The sequence below is a fragment of the Mirounga leonina genome, unplaced genomic scaffold (assembly GCF_011800145.1).
Source record: "Mirounga leonina isolate KUSES-001 unplaced genomic scaffold, KU_Mleo_1.0 Mir_91, whole genome shotgun sequence".
NCBI lineage: Eukaryota > Metazoa > Chordata > Mammalia > Carnivora > Phocidae > Mirounga > Mirounga leonina.
Genome location: NW_023270839.1, coordinates 39639107 through 39658523, shown reverse-complemented (window position 1 = coordinate 39658523; position 19417 = coordinate 39639107). Strand labels below are relative to the sequence as shown.

General features: G+C 51.3%; 1 protein-coding gene across 3 annotated transcripts; it reads left to right on the top strand.

Annotated features, from left to right (window-relative positions):
* The first annotated feature begins 1498 nt into the window (after window positions 1-1498).
* Window positions 1499-16297, top strand: CILP (cartilage intermediate layer protein). 3 transcript variants are annotated; one of them, XM_034993776.1, is made up of 8 exons: window positions 3201-3275; window positions 5263-5355; window positions 6028-6297; window positions 7785-7964; window positions 8356-8670; window positions 9461-9569; window positions 10475-10632; window positions 13477-16297. In XM_034993776.1, exons 1-8 carry the CDS (start codon window positions 3215-3217, stop codon window positions 15789-15791), a joined length of 3501 nt encoding a protein of 1166 aa, XP_034849667.1. In that variant the 5' UTR covers window positions 3201-3214; the 3' UTR covers window positions 15792-16297. The 3 variants fall into 3 exon arrangements, with proteins under 3 accessions (XP_034849669.1, XP_034849667.1, XP_034849668.1); XM_034993778.1 differs by lacking the exons at window positions 5263-5355; window positions 6028-6297 and adding an exon at window positions 1499-1594 and having other exon boundaries at window positions 3107-3275; XM_034993777.1 differs by lacking the exon at window positions 6028-6297.
* Window positions 16298-19417: the final 3120 nt, after the last annotated feature.

Here is a 19417-nt window from a genome sequence, read left to right as displayed (position 1 = left end):
ACCAGATCTGTGCTTTAGGTCAGCTCGCGGGCCATTGCTGCTCAACATCCTTCTTCCATACCCACCCTCTCTCCCAGCAGCCCATGTCTAGGGTGATGCTCAGAGAAACAGGGTTCCTAAACTCAAGCTTACACACACACACACACACACACACACACACACTCAGAGACAAAGACACAGACACACACAAGCACATATACACAGCTCTCTGGATGAGGGTCTGCACTCCTCACTATGCGATCATTACCATGTGAGGCTCATTCCTCTGAATGCAAGGACATGTTTCCTCCCTTGTGGCCTCCCAGTGCCCAACCTAAAGCCTGCCATGAATAGGAGCTTAATGAGGGTGTATGGAATGAGTGAGCCGACACTTGGTACTGGAGGCCATTGGGATGGACCACTGGACTCCATCTCCAGGCCCTGGCATGAGGCAGGAAGCCCAGCCTAGGCCCAATGAGCCTGGCACATGAGGGGAGTCCTAGCAGCTCTTGCTGTGGTTCCTAGTACATCCCTCCCCATCTTCTGCCTCCAGCTGGGACTCTAATGTGGTGCATGAACCATCACTATCACCTGGGAGTTGTTAGGAATACAGTCTCAGGCCTCACGTCAGACATACTGAATCAGGAACTCGGTGTGGGGCCCAGCAGTCAGCCCGCCAGGGGATTCTAATGCATGCTAAAGCTCTAGAACTGCCACTGCCTGGGCAGACAGGCAGACTCCTGCCGGCTGCTGGCTGGGAGGCTGCTCAAGTCCGGAAGCACAGACAGCTGCTTACGCCACCTACGGGTAAGGCTGTGCATGCGCAGTGGGCCCTGTACCTGAAGTCAGACACGCACACATCTATGACCGTCCGGCAAGGTCACCGAGAGTCTACAGGCAGGGCCTCTGGGCCCCAGTGGACATAGACAGGCACCCGGATGGAAGTAGGTAGGGGCAGGGAAGAACTGTTCTCACCAGGGACATCCTGTGTCCTCTAATTCCTTTGTCCCTTTCTCTTCTAAATTTCTCTGAGTGTTCCTGCAGGGGCCAGAGAAGCTGGGTATTCGCCCAGCTCAGACCAGGTACCCCCAGTTGGGAGACCAGGTGACTTATGTGCCTAAGAGAGTTTGGAGGATGTGCTGACACCAGCAAAGTTCTTTCTCTGTAGGGGCGGGTCAGGGGGATGTGGGGGATCAGCAAGCAAAGCTTAGGCAAGAGGACACCCCCCGCCCCCTGCCAGCCATGAAATGCTGCCCAGATGTAGAATAGCCCTTGGCCCCTTCCCAGGGCTGCTCCCACTGCCCATCCTACCCCTCCATGTGTCTCTCCGCTCCCGTCTGTGGAGCCCCAGGCCGCTGCCCACCTGGCCTCTCCCCAGGTCCTGCAGCCTCCCCCCTAAGGATCTGGAAGTGAAATCCAGGCCTCAGGGAGCTCCAGGGGATGTGGGGAGGGGACGGGGAGGCTGAGCTTCCCCGTGCTCAGATCTGGTTTCGCCGCGCTCCCCCTGGCGCACTGCCACGGGCTGAGCCACCAGCTGCGCTATATAAGGCCTGGCCGCTGGACAGGAGAGACGAAGACTTGAACCCCCCAGCTGAGGAGTCCCGCTCAGGACACGGTGAGCTCCACTCCCATTTTCCTCACCCCATGCCTGCATTTCCCTGCCCCGCTCAGCTACTCCTGCCCTCCCCTGATCACTCTGCATCTCCCCCAAAGAAGATCCCCCCCTTTCTGCTTTGAAATTCTCTCTTCTCCCCACATTGGTCCAAAGTCCTCCCCGTCCTTCACCTGAGGTCAGGGACTCTCAAATGGTCCCAGTCAGGGTCTGTACCTCTGGGTGTCTGCTTTCTCCTTGCGGTCAGCCAGTCTGCTTAGTCCGAGAGTTCTGAGGAGCGTGGGATGGGGAGCCTAACTAACAGGGCATATGCTGAGGAAACTTCCGTGGCCTGCCAGATGGGAAATGGTTTTTCCACAAGGTGCCTCAGGCCACCTTGGCCTCCCAGACAGTCTTAGACCGGTCTCGGACTGAATGCTGGGTAGCACTCAGCTCCCTGCTCCGAGCCCAGGAGCTTGGGGTAAGACACACGATGGGGACCTTGGGGACCCCCATGCCTCTGTTCCCTTGACTGAGAAAATGGTGGTGGCGGAGCGGGGGTGGGGGTTGAGGGGGAGGTTAGTGGGCTTAGAGCTAGAAGATCTGCAATGTGGGATTGGTTTATTCTTCTCCTGGGACAGACAAGTGCTTTTGGATCCTTTTTTTTTCTGGAAAAAAAGGAATCTCCTCTTTCCTACCACACCCTGGACTTTGGATGTTGAAGGGAGTCACTTTTGAATCTCCAGGAACTGGTCAGATTCTGGGTTGGCCAGAGCTCTGGGGAGAGAGAAAAAATGAGCAAGAGCCTGGGCCATACCCCCACGGATCTTTGCCTTTATTGTCAGGCCCACTTGTCTCTCCTGGCTCCTACAGCCCCTGACCCATGCTTAACAGTTATTGGGGAGCCCTGGCTTCGCACAGTGTGTCCCCTCTGCTCTCCTTCAGGGAGCTCCTGGCTCTGTAACTCCCAGCCAGGCCCCACCAAACAGGCCAGAAATGTGTTCCAGCTGCAGCCTGTTCACATCTGGGAATGTGTTCATGGAGGTCATGCGTCTGAAGCATCTGCGCCCTCCCGCTTGCACGTCCTGTGAGGGGCCAAGGCAGTCAGGGCTGGGCTGCACAGTGTTCATGGGTAACCCCTTTGTGCAAGAGTGTGAGCCCCACCAAAGGGTAGCAAAACATGCCCCCAGGCCCAGGTCTTGGAAGTGATAAATGAGTCACTCAAGAGGCTGCTGGGAGTAAGCCCAAGCCCCTCCCCATTGGCAAGGTACTTCCTCACCCCTGCTCTCCCTTGTGCCCCATCTGGATATGGGGTCCTGGAGCCTGGATCTGAATCCAGGTTTGCCTTATTTGAACTCAAATCCTGAGCCTCTGCACCTCCCAAGCTGCCCAGATTCACAACTGGGGCAGGTGTTACCTCCCATGAGACTTTATTCTGTCTACCCATCCACCCTCGATAGGTCAAAAAATAGTTCTGCTCAAGCCATAAGAGATGACACAGAAATGTGGAACCTGATAAGCTTTGTTTCTTCGCAGGTCATTGGATCTGAGAAACTTCCCAGGGAACTACGTTCCAAGGAGGTCCCAACTCTGAAGCACCCTCACCCATCTCCTGCCATGTTTCCCACAGGGCCTGGGGAAAAGATGGTGGGGACCAAGGCCTGGGTGTTCTTCTTCCTGGTCCTGGAAGTCACCTCTGTGTCAGGTATGGGCTAAGTATCTGCTCTCTCCCAAGCTTCTACTTGTCATAGTGAAGTCATATCTGATCTGGGACCCAACTATGGGCCGCAGCAATGGCCTTAAGACCTCAGGCTGGTCTATAGACTTATTAATAATTTATACCCTGCTTGTTTTCCCAGAGAATTTGAGATAGTTCCCAATATTAAAACCCACAGAACAGAATCTTTTAAATGAAGAGGGGGATTAGCTGTCATTCAAAGGGAGGAAAAAGGTAAGAGGGTTATCACTGCTGGGTGCTAAATTTAGCTCTGAGATTCCTGGCAGTCACAGCAAAAGGGAATCACAAGGGATCACGGGGTTCTCAGAAGCAGGTTGGGGTGTGGTCTGGTTTTAGTTTCATAAAAATTCTTTTCTCTTAAAGCTCAATTTCATTTAGACCATGCAGCCGAATTTCACAGATTCCAGACCCCCTTCTGGTCCCCTTGTCCCCTCTGACCCCATCCTCTGGTGACCCTGAGTTCCTGAAGGAACAGGTAGAGGGCATATGCCTGGTGCACCCGAGCATCAGCGCTCCCAGCCCTGCCCTCTATGCTCTCTCGCATCACCCCTGCCTCTCCTGATTTCTAACGACCTACTCAAGTAGGGCAAAAAATGCTCAAAGCCCTCTTGTAAAGCTGCATGCCCTGCAGCCTTTGTGAGCCCTTGAACAGGAACAAAGCCTGTCTCACCATTTTACCAAACCCCGTGTGCGCCCGCCTCCCACCTTGCTCTTTCCACCCTGACAGCTGCCGTTTGTGAAGATGATTAACATTCAGCCATCTGAGGGGAAATCAGATTAGTTTGATTAAAAGAGCTCCTATCACCCCAATTAAGCAGCAGAGAGAATTCTGATTTGGCTCCTCCCATGAGAATTAATTGCCTTTCAAAGCTTGTCTGCTCTCTGCTCTCCTTCTCCTTCCCCACTCAGGAGGCCCCAATCCAGCCTCAGATGGGGTGGGGCTGGAAGTTTCTTATGGCCTGAGGACCCTGTACCTGTCTTTAGGAGTTCTGACACTTACTCAGCAAACACCGTGCTGGGCATTGCTCTCAGTGGGTTTTATGAATGAGCTTATTTAATCTCCAGAAGCCTTTGAGGCAAGAACTATTCTTATCCTCATTTTATGATGAGGGAACAGGGGTCAAATGAGTCAAGTATCTGGCTCAAGGTCAAACAGGACGTGGCAGAGCCTCTGGAACTCACACTCTCAATCTCCGCATACTTCAGAGATGTTTACTTGGGCTACCTCATGAAATTCTCACACCAAGTGGACCACCATCCTCTGAGGTGGGAATTAATATCTCCATTTTACAGATGAGGAAAATAAGGCTCCATTCTGCCAAGAAGGACAGGCTCAGATCCTAACATAGGAGCCCCAGCCCAGTGGTGGCTCAGCAGCATCTGATGATCCATTTTTAGAACAAGAGCAATAAGACAACTACATCTGGGTGCCTGGGTGGCTCAGTCGTTAAGCGTCGGCCTTCGGCTCAGGTCATGGTCCCGGGGTCCTGGGATCGAGCCCTGCATTGGGCTCTCCCTGCTCAGCGGGAAGCCTGCTTCTCCCTCTCCCACTCCCCCTGCTTGTGTTCCCTCTCTCGCTATGTCTCTCTCTGTCAAATAAATAAATAAAATCTTAAAAAAAAAAAAAAAAGACAACTACATCTGCTGAGCATGCACTCACTCCATGCCAGGTCTCTTTACATTCACTATCACCCTGAATAGGCACTGGAACCCTACGATGTAGCAATTGTTAATGCAGCCCTGTGATTTGGGAAACGCAATTAGAAGAATAAAGCTTCCGTGAGGTTGCACAGCTAGGTAGTGGCAGAGTGGAGATTTGAACCCATGTCCAGTGCTCATGCTCCATCCACCACATCACCTGCTTCCCTGCATCTTGAAAGGCTGGGGTAGCAGGATGCTGCTGGGCCCTTGTAACTAACAGTCCTGGCCTCTCACTTCTCCTCCTTGCCCTCAGGGAGGCAGACCATGCTCACCCAGTCGGTAAGAAGAGTCCAGCCTGGGAGGAGGACCTCCAGCATCTTTGCCAAGCCTGTTGACTCTCTGGAAAGTGAGTTGTGGCTGGAGCAGGGAGGATCAAGAGAGGGGGTCTTTACTGAGCTTGCTGGGAGAATCTCTGAAGCCAGGGCACCATGTCCTGGTTTCCATGGAAACCCACTTTTACAAGGCATTTAACCTACATCTCTGTCCAGGCAGATGGACCTAGGAAATAGGACAGCTTAGAATGTGAAGCTGCCTGGCATATTCAGGAATGCTATAGAGCTTGCTGGGCCCAGAGCACACGCTGGTGGGAGACAGTGGGGGGCGGGGGGATGAGGATGGAGAGATAGCCGGGGCCAGCTCACCAGCTCACCCTCAATGCCTGGCTAAGGGATTTAAAGCTGGTGACTGGTGGGGTCCAAGCCACCCGGAGAAAGCTCACCCTGACTGCAGTGTCGGGGAGGGGTGGGGGTGGGAAGAGGGGAACTTGGAAGTAGAGAGACCAGGCAGGGAGTTACCGACATGGCAGAGCCGGGCTGCTGAGAGCTTTAATAGAGTGGCGGGAGCGGAAGGTTAAAAGGCTGGAGGGATGCTGGAGAGATAGATGCGACAGCATCCGAGACCAATGGGGGTGGGTGAGAGGTATCAGGAGTGAGTCCCAGGAGTTAAGCAGAAAAGAAGGATGGAGCTCCCCCTGAGGCTCTGGGGCCTGGCTCCTCCCTGACCTGCCTCTACCTCTCAGGTCCTGGTGAGTGGACAACATGGTTCAACATCGACCACCCAGGGGGGCAGGGTGACTATGAGCGGCTGGATGCCATTCAATTCTACTATGGGGGCCGTGTGTGTGCTCGCCCCCTGAGGCTAGAGGCTCGGACCACTGACTGGATGCCTGCAGGCAGCACTGGCCAGGTGGTCCATGGCAGTCTCCGTGAGGGCTTCTGGTGCCTCAACAGGGAGCAGCGGCCCGGCCAGAACTGCTCCAATTACACCGTGCGCTTCCTCTGTCCACCAGGTGAGCCCGGACAGTCCCTGAGCCCCTACCTCCCACCAGCCTTGGCACAGGGAGAGGCCAGGATTGGCATCTGGCCACAGGAACTCTGGATATCACACCCATGCACAGGCTTTGACTCCCTCAGAGAAACACATTAATGTCATGAGAGCCATGATCTTCCCAAGAATGTTCTGTGCCAACGGGTACTTTCTGTTCAACCCACTCATTGAGTGTGAGTGGCAAGGAGGTGAAGACCACAGGCTCCGGAGTTGGGCTGCTTGCGTTTGAATCTTGGGTCTACCATCTGAACTGTGTTCCTTAGGCAAATTTTTTTTTAATGTAATTTTATTATTATATTTTAAAGATTTTATTTATTTATTTGAGAGAGAGAGCGAGAGAATGAGTGATGGGGAGGGGCAGAGGGAGAGGGAGAAGCAGGCTCCCTGCTGAGCAGGAAGCCTGATGCAGATCCCAGGACCCAGATCAGGAGCGGAAGGCAGACGCTCAACTGACTGAGCCACCCAGGCGCCCCTTAGGCAAATTTTCTGAAGCTCTCTGAGCCTCAGGTTTCTCACCAATAGAACAGGTAAAATTAGTAAATATTAATACACCTTGATGTGGGTTTTTATGAGAATTAAATGAGACAATGGATATAGCGGGTTTAACCCAGGTGAACGTTCACTCAGTGTTAGTTTCTATTATCGCCCTTATGTGCCAGACACTGGGCTCGTTATAGTCATCACTCAGTCTTTATAACTGACCTGTGAGGAATCTCCATTTTGACAAGTTACTCCAGACCTGGAGAGGTTAGGTAATTTCTCACAATTCTGCAGCTGATAAGTGGGGAGCTGGGATTTGAACTCACGTCGGTGTTTACAGAGTCCAAGAGTTCATGCGCGACATCCTCCCTCTCCACATAGGATAATACAGAGCCAGCTGCAAGACTGCCCACTTCTCAGACGGTCACCCTCCCTTCCTGGGTGGGTGCGCACGGCCTGACCCCGCAGGCCTGGGTGGCAGTGGTGGTCATCCAGAGTGGGAGCTCAGGCTGGGCAAGGTCGAAGGTCCCCATTGCTGCACACAGGCCTCAGAGCAGAGGTGAGGGGCTGGGGAAGCGTGAGGTCTGAGTCACTGAGGTCCCAGACCCTGACCCAGAGGGAGCCCTTCCACAGGAACATATGACTGTTTCCACACTGATGGGGAGGGAAGATGGTGCTATCCCTGCACATCCTAGGACAGCATATCCAGGTCCCAGTGCTTGGCCAACAAGTCCCTCTCAGAGACACCCCTGGCCCATATGGTACCTCTGTGCAAATTAGAGACACCACTTCCTCAGGACTCTTGACTTTCATCTGTTGGAAAAGTCATTGCAGTAAATATAAATATCAATGATGTCTATGATGTGAAGAAAGACCCTGTCTCTCTGAGAGAAAACAGCCTCAGGGGCAGATTTCCTGACAGAGTCCCCTCGGGAGGCAAGTCAGACCATCTGCTGATCCTCTTTGCAGGGTCCCTGCGCCGAGACACAGAGCGCGTCTGGACCCCATGGTCTCACTGGAGCAAGTGTTCTGCTGCTTGTGGTCACACTGGAGTCCAGACCCGAACACGCACCTGCTTGGCAGAGACTGTTTCACTCTGCAATGAGGCCTCTGAGGAGGGCCGGCTCTGCATGGACCAGCCCTGTACAGGTACTACTCTTGCTCCTGGTGCTGGGAAGGCATGCAACTGAGCTGCAGCAGCCTAGAAGGTTAGGGCAGAGGGTCAGACTGAGAATGATTCATTCATTCCCCAAGAATTAAATGAGCATCTGTTATGTGCTCTGATGGGGGATATAGAGGATAACGTGGGAGCACAGAGCAGGGTCAATTGTAACTTAGGAGAATCAAGGATGGCTTCCTGGAGGAAGTGTCCTGGGCTAAGTCTTGAAGGATGAATAGGAATTAGTCACGCAGGCTGATAAGGAGAGGTAACAAAGACCTAAGGGGGAGGGGAAGCATGTGTGAGTCCATAGGCTGAGATGTGCCTGAAGGAGAGCCAGAATCCACATAAGCCCTCCTGATGTGGCCCCTTCTTCCACAGCCTGTGACCTGACCTGCCCCATGGGCCAGGTGAATGCCGACTGTGATGCCTGCATGTGCCAGGACTTCATGCTACACGGAGCTGTCTCCCTCCCTGGGGGTGCCCCAGCCTCAGGGGCCACTGTCTACCTGCTGACTAAGACGCCTAAGCCACTGACCAAGACAGACAGCAATGGGAGGTTCCGAGTCCCTGGCTTGTGCCCTGATGGCAAAAGCATTCTGAAGATCACAAAGGCCAAGTTTGCCCCCATCATGCTCACGATGCCCAAGACTAGCCTAAAAACAGCCACTGTCAATGCGGAGTTCAGGAGGGCAGGTACTGTTCTCCGGGGAAGAGCTGGACAGGAAGGCTAGACTTTTAAATAAAGGGATCATAGTGCTAAGAGCTGGCTTAGCAGCTTACAGAGTAAATTCCCAAATCCTTACCATGACCCACAAGGCTCTACATCATCTGGCTCCCCCATACTTCTCTGTTCTCCTCTTCCGTTACTCTCCCTTCCACCCCCACTGAGTCACTCTACTCCAGCCAGAATAGCCTCCTAGCTGTTCCTCAAACATGCAGGCACACTCCTGCCTCAGGGCCCTTGCACTTGCTATATACTCTGCTTGGAGTATTCTTCCCACAGATGTCGACATGGATTGATCTCTCAAATGTATGAATTCTTTCCTGGCCACCTTATCTAAAATAGTCAGTTATAATACATTATGAGATTTGGAGTTTATAGACAGGCTGGGGGAATCCAGAAATGGTGCAGAATGGCCAGCACATTCTGCTGGAGGCAGCAGAATGGGAGTATTGCACTATTCAAAACAGCCAGCTCTGTCCCAAGGCAGTGCTTAGGAATCTTGGCTTGCACAAGGTCCCCTTGGTTCTCTACTGCCCCACCCAAATGCTGCTTGAGAGGCTGCAGAAGCTGATCCTAGGCCGAGGGTGTGGAGTGGGTGGACTCCATTCTGGATCACTTCCATTAGAGAGGAGCTAGGAGTGGGAGGAGGCATAAAGTCATACAATTTTAACACACAGCAAAAAACTTGAGGGAGCAAGGCTCTAGACAATCTGCCACAGAGAAAAAAACCAAATCACCATTTCTTGTCTCCTGTCCCAGAGACTCCATATATCGTGAAGAACCCAGAGACAAAAGCACGGAGAGCTGGGCAGAGTGTGTCCCTTTGCTGTAAGGCCACGGGGAAGCCCAGTCCGGACAAGTATTTCTGGTGAGTGTTCTGCCAGTTTCCTTGCCAAGTCTTCTTGGAGACCAGACCTTTCTTACACTGGGTCTGGACTTACTATTATTATTTTTTAAAGATTTTATTTATTTATTTGACAGAGAGATAGAGAGAGAGCACAAGTAGGCAGAGAGGCTGGCAGAGGGAGAGGGAGAAGCAGGCTCCCCGCCGAGCAAGGAGCCTGATGCGGGGCTCGATCCCAGGACCCTGGGATCATGACCTGAGCCGAAGGCAGCCACTTAACCAGCTGAGCCACCCAGGCGCCCCTGGGTCTGGACTTATTAATCATAACAATAACCAACAGAATAAAGTTATTTGTAAGGCCTTGGCACAGAGCCCACAGGTTGGCATTTATAAGTGGGAGCCAGTGGGGTTGAGGTCACCCCATCAACCAGCCAGCCCTGTTACTATCCTCTTGCAGCTGGGGTCCCCACAGAGCAGCTCTGGTCTCAGGGTCCTGACTTGGATATCCTTGGGACACAGAACAAGGTTCCCCAGCCCTGCTTCCCCTCACAAAAGCATGCCAGGTCAGAGTCCCCGAGGGCTGAGTCCTCTAGCCTTCACAGATATTTATTTCACAGCCATTGTCTTGTCTGATGCTCCAGCAATTCTGTGAAGTCAGCTAGGGAATCACAGACCAGGAGGCTAAATCTCAGAGAGGTGAGATGATTTGTCCAAGGATCCACAGCCAGGTAGTAGTGAGGCTGGGACTCAGAATGAAGTCCCTTGACTCCCAGGCCAGTCAGTGCTCTTGGATGAGCTAAGTCACAGGTGGTGTTAGCATCCGCAGGGCCCCAGGCATCATCTGCCTCCCCGACAGCTAGCTCCTGGCCCTCTCCCCAGGGGTACCTGCTCTCCCACCATCCCCTCAGGCTCTGCTCCATTCCTTGCAGGTACCACAATGACACGCTGCTGGACCCCTCCCTCTACAAGCATGAGAGTAAGCTGGTGCTGAGGAACCTGCAACAGGACCAGGCTGGCGAGTACTTCTGCAAGGCGCAGAGTGATGCTGGGGCTGTGAAGTCGCAGGTGGCCCAGCTGACTGTCATAGGTAAGCCTGTCAGCGTCCCTGAGTCTGCCACAGGGCCGGGGGAGCACCCAAGTGGCCATATTTAGGCAGTAAAAGCTCGGGCTTTTCTGTGCTGTGCACAGTGCTATGCCCTCTGGGATACAAAGATCTCACAGTCCTGAAGCCTCCCCTCACGGAGCTGCCAGTCCAAGAGGGTGAAGAAACAGAAATAAGAGACAAATAAGTAAAGATAGAAAAATGCACTAAAACAGGAGATAAGATGAGACACAGAAGGGTGCCTGGGTGGCTCGGTCGTTAGGCGTTTGCCTTCAGTTCAGGTCATGATCCCAGGGTCCTGGGATCGAGCCCCACATCGGGCTCCCTGCTTCTCCCTCTCCCACTCCCCTTGCTTGTGTTCCCTCTCTCACCATGTCTCTATCTGTCAAATAAATAAATAAAACCTTAAAAAAAAAAAAAGATGAGACACAAAGACCTTTCAGTGTGAGTGACCTTGGATGACTGCTTGAGGGATCAGCTTTTCAGCTGGAGTTTAAATAGTGGGTCACAGCCTTGGCTACTCATTGGGATCACCTGCTGAATTTTTAAAAATACTGATGACTGGGTCTTACCTCCAGAGAGTCTGATGTCATGGGTTTGGGATATGGTCTAGGCATGCACAGATTAAAATCTCCCCCAGGTGATTCTAATTTGCAGCCAATGTTGTGAACCCCCGGCCTTGAATAATGGCCAAGGACTGTGTGTATGGAGGTCTAGAGGGCTGGCCTCTCTAGATCAAGGGGCCAGCGTGAGCTAAGGTTTACAGAAGAGGGTGACCTGATTAGAGCTGGCTTTAAGAAGTGATCTGGAGGGGGAGAGACTCGAGGCCAAGACCAATCAGGAACCTGTACTTGCAAAGTGGGGGGTGGGAGGGCGGGGAGGAGGAGATCTTAATAGTTGGCCTAGAGGCGCCCGGGTGGCTTAATGGGTTGGGCGTCTGCCTTCCACTCAGGTAATGATCCTGGAGTCCTGGGATCGAGCCCTGCCTCTGGTTCCCTGCTCAGTGGGGAGTCTGCTTCTCCTTCTCCCTCTGCCCCTCCCTCCTGTTCATGTTCTCTCTCGCTCTCTCTCTCAAATAAAATAATAATAGTAATAATTGGCCTAAATAAAACTAAACAAAAGGCAGGAGAGAAAAAATTGATTGGAAGGATTCTGAAATATTTCATGGACTCCGAGAACACTGAGCACCAGACCTCAGGGCAGACAGGACACAGGGCATTGGGACCACTGGAGAGGAGATGTGGAGCCCCCTCCACAGTGGTTCCCAATCCATAAAACCAATGCTCCCACCTTGACAGTTACTGTAACACTGCCTTACCATTCTGAAGTCAAACTGATAGATAATAACTACATATAATTTCTAAATACATGTGCGCATGGCCCGAACTATAACATAAAGAAAAAAGAAAATAACTCTAATTCAAAACAGTGTATATAATTCAATGTGTAGATGTTTTTGGCATAACAACATGAGAAGGCTAACCCAGAGGTCAGACACTTGCACTTAAATCCAGTCACCACGAATGCAACAGCTACAAATCCTGATGGATACAGGAGTATAATATTGGAGGTTCACCTTCCTTGGGTAATGCTCCTGCAGGTATGCGGTTTTCCTGAGACAAGGAACAATTCTTGGTATAGTTCCAAGCTAAACCAAGCACAATCTTAACTTGATTTATATGGCAGTTGTGTTCTTTAAAAATTCAATGTATGGGGCGCCTGGGTGGCTCAGTTGGTTAAGCGGCTGCCTTCGGCTCAGGTCATGATCCTGGAGTCCCGGGATCAAGTCCCGCATCGGGCTCCTTGCTGGGCAGGGAGTCTGCTTCTCCCTCTGACCCTCCCCCCTCTCATGCTCTCTCTCTCTAATAAATAAATAAAATCTTAAATAAAATAAAATAAAATAAAAATAGAAAATAAAAATTCAATGGATGGTTAAAGCCACATAAAAAATAGTAGGCTCTGATCATTTGAAACAGGTTTTCCACCTACATGACTATCTGCTGGGATACATGAACTTCATGCAGACAAATTCTTCATGCAGAGCAGTGCCAGGCCCTCGCAGGACACAGGGCAGCAAGGCCTAGCCCCCACCCCACCCACTACATGCCCGTAGCCTCTCAATTTTAGTGGTAACTCAAAACACTCTCACACATTTTCAAGACCCCTCTACTGAGAACCGTGACTCTAATGGTCTCAGTAACCAACTCCATTTCCGTATATATAAAATGGGATTAATAATGGCTATTCCAGGGACACCTGGGTGGCTCAGTCGTTAAGTGTCTGCCTTCAGCTCGGGTCATGATCCCAGGATCCTGGGATCAAGTCCCAGTCGGGCTCCTTGCTCAGCGGGGAGCCTGCTTCTCCCTCTGCCTGCCGCTCCCCCTGCTTTGTGCTCTCTCTCTGACAAATAAATAAATACAATCTTTTTTAAAAATGATAAAAAAAAATAATGGTTATTCCATCTCCCTCAGAAGAGTTCTGTGAGAATCAGGATCAGGGATATGCAAGTACTTTGAAAACCGGGCGCCTGGCTGGCTCAGTTGTTAAGCGTCTGCCTTCGGCTCAGGTCATGATCCCAGGGTCCTGGGATCGAGTCCCGCATCGGGCTCCCTGCTCAGCGGGAAGCCTGCTTCTCCCTCTCCCACTCCTCCTGCTTGTGTTCCCTCCCTTGCTGTCTCTCTCTCTGTGTCAAATAAATAAATAAATAAAATCTTAAAAAAAAAAAAAGTACTTTGAAAACCATAAAGCCCTCCAGAGAGGTGAGGTAAGGGTACCCTTTTGTGTAGGACACGAACTTACTTTTAATATTCACATTGTTTCCCTCCACAGCTGCTGATGAGACTCCTTGCAATCCAACCCCTGAGAGCTACCTTATCCGGCTGCCCCATGATTGCTTCCAGAATGCCACCAACTCCTTCTACTATGACGTGGGCCATTGCCCCGTCAAGACCTGTGCAGGGCAGCAGGATAAGGCTATCAGGTGCCGGGATGCTGTGGAGCACTGCTGTGGCATCTCCAAAACTGAGGAAAGGGAGATCCAATGCAGCGGGTACACCCTGCCCACCAAGGTGGCCATAGAGTGCAGCTGTCTGCGGTGTACGGAGACCCGGAGTATTGTGCGTGGCCGCGTCAGTGCTGCTGACAATGGGGAACCCATGCGCTTTGGCCACGTGTACATGGGGAGCAACCGTGTGAGCATGACTGGCTACAAAGGCACTTTCACCCTCCATGTTCCCCAGGACACGGAGAGGTTGGTGCTCACATTTGTGGACAGGATGCAGAAATTCGTCAACACCACTAAAGTGCTGCCCTTCAACAAGAAGGGGAGTGCGGTGTTCCACGAGATCAAGATGCTTCGGAAGAAAGAGCCCATCACCTTGGAGGCCATGGACACCAACATTATCCCCCTAGGGGAGGTGGCTGGAGAAGACCCTATGGCTGAGCTGGAGATCCCATCCAAGAGTTTCTATAGGCAGAATGGAGAGCCCTACACAGGAAAAGTAAAGGCCAGTGTGACCTTCCTGGATCCTCGGAATATTTCCACAGCCACGGCTGCCCAGAGTGACCTGAACTTCATCAATGATGAAGGAGACACGTTCCCCCTTCGGACATATGGTATGTTCTCTGTGGACTTCACAGACGAGGCCACCTCAGAGTCACTTAATGTTGGCAACGTGAAGGTCCACCTTGACTCGACCCAGGTCAAGATGCCAGAACACGTGCCCACAATGCAACTCTGGTCGCTCAACCCAGACACAGGGTTGTGGGAGGAGGAAGGTGACTTCAAATTTGAAAGACAAAGGCGGGGCAAAAGGGAAGAGAGAACCTTCCTGGTTGGCAACATGGAGATCCGTGAAAGGAGGCTCTTTAATCTGGATGTCCCAGAAAGCAGGAGGTGCTTTATCAAGGTTAGGGCCTACCGGAGTGAGAGGTTCTTGCCCAGTGAGCAGATCCAGGGGGTTGTGGTCTCTGCGATCAACCTGGAGCCCAGGACGGGCTTCTCGTCCAACCCCAGGGCCTGGGGCCGCTTTGACAGTGTCATCACAGGGCCCAATGGGGCCTGTCTGCCTGCCTTCTGTGATGACCAGTCCCCTGATGCCTATTCCGCCTATGTCTTGGCAAGCCTGGCTGGGGAAGAACTGGAAGCGGTACAGTCTTCTCCTAAATTCAACCCAAATGCAATTGGTGTCCCTCAGCCCTATCTTAATAAGCTCAAATACCGTCGGACAGATCATGAGGACCCACAGGTGAAGAAGACAGCTTTCCAGATCAGCATGGCCAAGCCAAGGCCCAGTTCAGCTGAGGAGAGCAATGGGCCCATCTATGCCCTTGAGAACCTCCGGGCATGTGAGGAGGCACCACCCAGTGCTGCCCACTTCCGGTTCTACCAGATTGAGGGGGATCGGTATGACTACAACACTGTCCCCTTCAACGAGGATGACCCTATGAGCTGGACTGAAGACTACCTGGCATGGTGGCCCAAGCCAATGGAGTTTAGGGCCTGCTACATCAAGGTGAAGATCGTGGGGCCAGTGGAGGTGAACGTGCGATCCCGCAACATGGGGGGCACCCACCGGCAGACAGTGGGGAAGTTGTATGGAATCCGGGATGTGAAGAGCACACGGGACAGGGACCAGCCCAATGTCTCATCTGCCTGTTTAGAGTTCAAGTGCAGTGGGATGCTCTATGACCAGGACCGCGTGGACCGCACACTGGTGAAGGTCATCCCTCAGGGCAGCTGCTATCGAGCCAGTGTGAACTCCATGCTTCACGAGTACCTGGTCAACCACCTACCGCTAGCAGTCAACAATGACACCAGTGAGTACACCATGCTGGCACCCCTGGATCCACTGGGCCACAACTATGGCATCTATACTGTCACTGACCAGGACCCTCACACGGCCAAGGAGATTGCACTTGGCCGGTGCTTTGATGGCACATCCGATGGCTCCTCCAGAGTCATGAAGAGCAACGTGGGAGTGGCCCTCACCTTCAACTGCGTAGAGAGGCAAGTGGGCCGCCAGAGTGCCTTCCAGTACCTCCAAAGCCCCCCTGCCCGGCCCCCTGCCACAAACACTGTCAGAGGAAGGGTGTCCTCACGGAGACAGCAACGGGCTAGTAGGCGTGGCCAGCGCCAGCGCTAGGCGGGGGGCCTCTCTGAGGTTTCCTGGGGTTGCTCTGCAGCCTCTAAGCAACTAAGTCTCTTGGTACTTTTCTTCCCCCACCTCATGCAACAGCCATTGTGAGACTGATGCATAAACTGTCACTTGGTTAATTTAAGCACATCTGTTCTGGTGCAGTTTGCTTGTTTGTTTCTTCACGCCTTTATTTACTGTCTTTATCCCATGATACTGATAGGCCGTAGCCCCCCCAAATGTCAAAATAAAGTCTTTTTGTCCTGTTTACAAGAAACACAAGAAATTGACCATTGGTAAAATCTATGGCCATCGACGAAAATGTACTTCCTTCTCTTTTTGCAGGGTTTTGCTCACCTCTACAATAATGATAACCTGATGTTAAAGACCAAGTAACCAATATAAGGCATATTTCTTGGCCTTGGTCTACAGGATGTCAGAAAGGCCTCTATCACAGTTGACACATATAAATGATGGTGAAATAAAGGAATAAACTACAATATTTTTACTTGAAATGTAAATAACTTATTTATTTCTTTGCTGAGTTTGGAACTCTAGTATACATTCCATGTTAAGCTGTCGGATACAGGGTAATCGTAGCTCCTCTACCAAGTCTGGAAAGAACATTTCACATCCACAATTGCAATAGTTTGCTAATTATATTAGTGCATTTCCCTTTACATTTACTTTTGTTCTTCCTAGAAGCCCAGTGTACCCCAGAGCAGATGTCAATAAATGCTCATTTTGTACTTGTTTTTGAGGCCCCTTTCCTGTCTCTTAACCAATAAAGAGAGTCAGCTGCTCTGAGGGACAGAGGAGATTCTGGAAAGTGGTCACAAGGGGGCAGGAGGCACAGCCCCCACCCCCCAGCCCCGCCACCCAGTTACAGGGTTGAGGAACTAGGCACACACTCTGGTGATCAAGTTTGTTCTCATGGATCATATTTTCCACTTGCAGAGAAGTTGTGAGTATGTTCTGGGCTCCTGAGCAAAGCTAAAAACATGTCCTATTTTTTATTTATTTATTTTTCTTTCTTTCTTTCTTTCTCTCCAATACTGGGGAGCTTATACAATGTTTTGGCCCAGGGTCAGGTAAGCAGGCCAAGTGCTCCTTCAGTGACCCCCCACTGCTTGCTGCCTTCTCCAGCTGTGCTGGCCGAACTCACTCAGAAATGATGGGCTTTTTTTCTTTTTAATTTTATTCCAAGCTCTTCTAAAGACGCCCAGCTTTTCCAGATACCAGATCTTTGTTGTGTATAATAGTCCCTGTTCCTTGAGTAAAACTACTGGTCCAAATGGACAGGGTTTTGTTTTTGGAAAAAGTATTTGGTTTAAAATAGTAAATCAGAGGCCAGTGCATGGCGCCAGAGTAATCTTGGAGGCATCTAGAGTCAGGGTGGTAGAGTGTAGTGTTGGGTAAGAGGCAGACTGCCCCTCTCCCAACCTCTCCAGAATCTCTCAGAAAAGACGCCAAGGGGACTCAGGGAGGAGAGGGCATTGTTCATAATCAGGATAGAAAGCTTTCCTTCATCTCCTGGCCGGCCCAGTTGCAGCTCCTTTTGGCCACCTCTGGCCTGGACTGGATTTTAGGCTCTTGGATCAGCATCTGCCCACCTCCCAGGGGTTTGGTTCATAATCAACTGGAAATTTCTCTGGCTGAGCACCCTATCCTCATGACCTCTGAGAAAGTGAGTGAATGCAGGGCTGGGGCCTAGTGGCCTTGGGATTGCTCCTTGACCCACTTCCAACAACGCTTTCTGGGGAGCGGCCATCACTGACTATTTGGGGAGCCTGATGCCCCTGCCGAGGGGTCAAGTATTCAACTATCTGCAGCACGGATTCCTCACTGCTTCGGGAGCCAGCACGTGGTGCTTCAACCTGACCACCCAGTTCCCTTCAAACTCGCAAAGAGAGGGGGCTGGAAAAAGTGGGTTCTCTCAGCCCATGCCCTTCCCTTTCTGTTGTCCACTGAGGACCTGAATCAGTGGTGTCCAGCATGCAGCAGTTGGTACCTGATGTTTTTCTTCACTCACCAAATATTTACTGAGTGCCTACTACTCTCTGCCAAGCTATGTGTGCAGCTAGAGCGGCCTTTATGTATATACGGAATATAGTACACACAGTGGCACCAGACTTGGAAGGGATGGTGGTCAGAGAAGGCTTCCTGGAGGAGGTGACATCTAATTTGAACGACGGCAAGGAGCTGGTTTGCTGAAGGTGTGGCTGTCAGGTGCAGGGGCACAAGCAGAAACAGCTTGTGCAAAACCAAGGGTAGAGGCTGGTAGGGGGGTGGAAGATACCTCACTTTCAGAGGAGGAAACACTATTGAGTTGAACTTATGTTACCTAATCTCTAAGCATCTTGCTTCCACAGACAGAGGTGCTCCCTGCTAGCAGTGTGATTTTGGTCAAGTGGATTTCTCCGGGACCTCATTTTCCTCATCTATAAATGAAAGAGTTGGTTGTATACTTAAAACTAACACGATGTTATATGCCCATTCTATCTCAAAAATAAATGAATGAGGGGCGCCTGGGTGGCTCAGTCGTTAAGCGTCTGCTTCTGCTCGGGTTGTGATCCCAGGGTCCTGGGATGGAGCTCCACATCGGGCTCCCTGCTTGGCGGGAAGCCTGCTTTTCCCTCTCCCACTCCCCCTGCTTGTGTTCCCTCTCTCTCTCTCTGTGTCTCTCTCTGTCAAATAAATAAATAGGATCTTTAAAAATAAAAATAAATAAAAACAAATGAATGAATGAATGAATGAGTATTTTTTTAAATGAAGGAGTTAGTCTCGATTAGAATCTAAACCATCTCTAATGTCTTTTGCATGATTTTCAGTGAGGCTAAGAGACACACCAGCATGCCTTTGCTTGACCAAACCGCTGATGATTCATTGGGTGTTCTTTTCCTCTGTGGAGCCTCTACACACTGGGTGGACAGAACATTCATTTTATTTTATTTTTTTAAGATTTTATTTATTTATTTGACACAGAGAGAGAGCACAAGTAGGCAGAGAGGCAGGCAGAGAGAGGGAGAAGCAGGCTCTCCGCTGAGCAGGGAGCCTGATGTGGGGCTCGATCTCAGGACTCTGCGATCATGACCTGAGCCGAAGGCAGCCACTTAACTGACTGAGCCAGCCAGGGACCCCCAGAACATTCATTTTAGAAAAGCCCTGGGGTTTCAGTCTCAGCGTGCTGTACACGGGCTGATCAGCCAGTTAGTGAGAGTGAACAGTACAACAGAGAGTACTGAACAGAGAGTGAACGGAGCTCCACCTCTGGTCCAAGCAGGGGCGGCCATGGCGGGGGGGGGTGGCATAAAGGGCAGTCCTACTGGCAGGTCGTGGTTGCGGGGAGGTGGGGGAAATTCTCAGAGAAAGGGGATCCTGATGAGTTGTAAAGAATACTTCAAGGGGATAGTGAGCAGATGGATCACTGTAGGTTTACTGGAAGTTGAGGGTTTTTTATTTCCAAACATCAGGGGATTTTAAATACATTGAATAAGATCTGTGTGGTACCTGTTCTTTGAAATCTGTTGAGTCTGTCTTCCTGACCTAGTGCTTGGTCAGTTTTTGTAGTTTCTATGTGCAGCTGGTTGTGGGGTGGGGGGAGTGTATTCTCTAATCATTGGGTGCGTTAACTC

Coding starts and splice junctions, on each gene's coding strand:
- CILP (XM_034993776.1), top strand. CDS start 3,215: ATGGTGGGGACCAAGGCCTGGGTGTTCTTCTTCCTGGTCCTGGAAGTC. Junction 7,965..8,355: donor CATGGACCAGCCCTGTACAG/GTACTACTCTTG, acceptor CTTCTTCCACAG/CCTGTGACCTGACCTGCCCC. Junction 10,633..13,476: donor GGCCCAGCTGACTGTCATAG/GTAAGCCTGTCA, acceptor TTCCCTCCACAG/CTGCTGATGAGACTCCTTGC.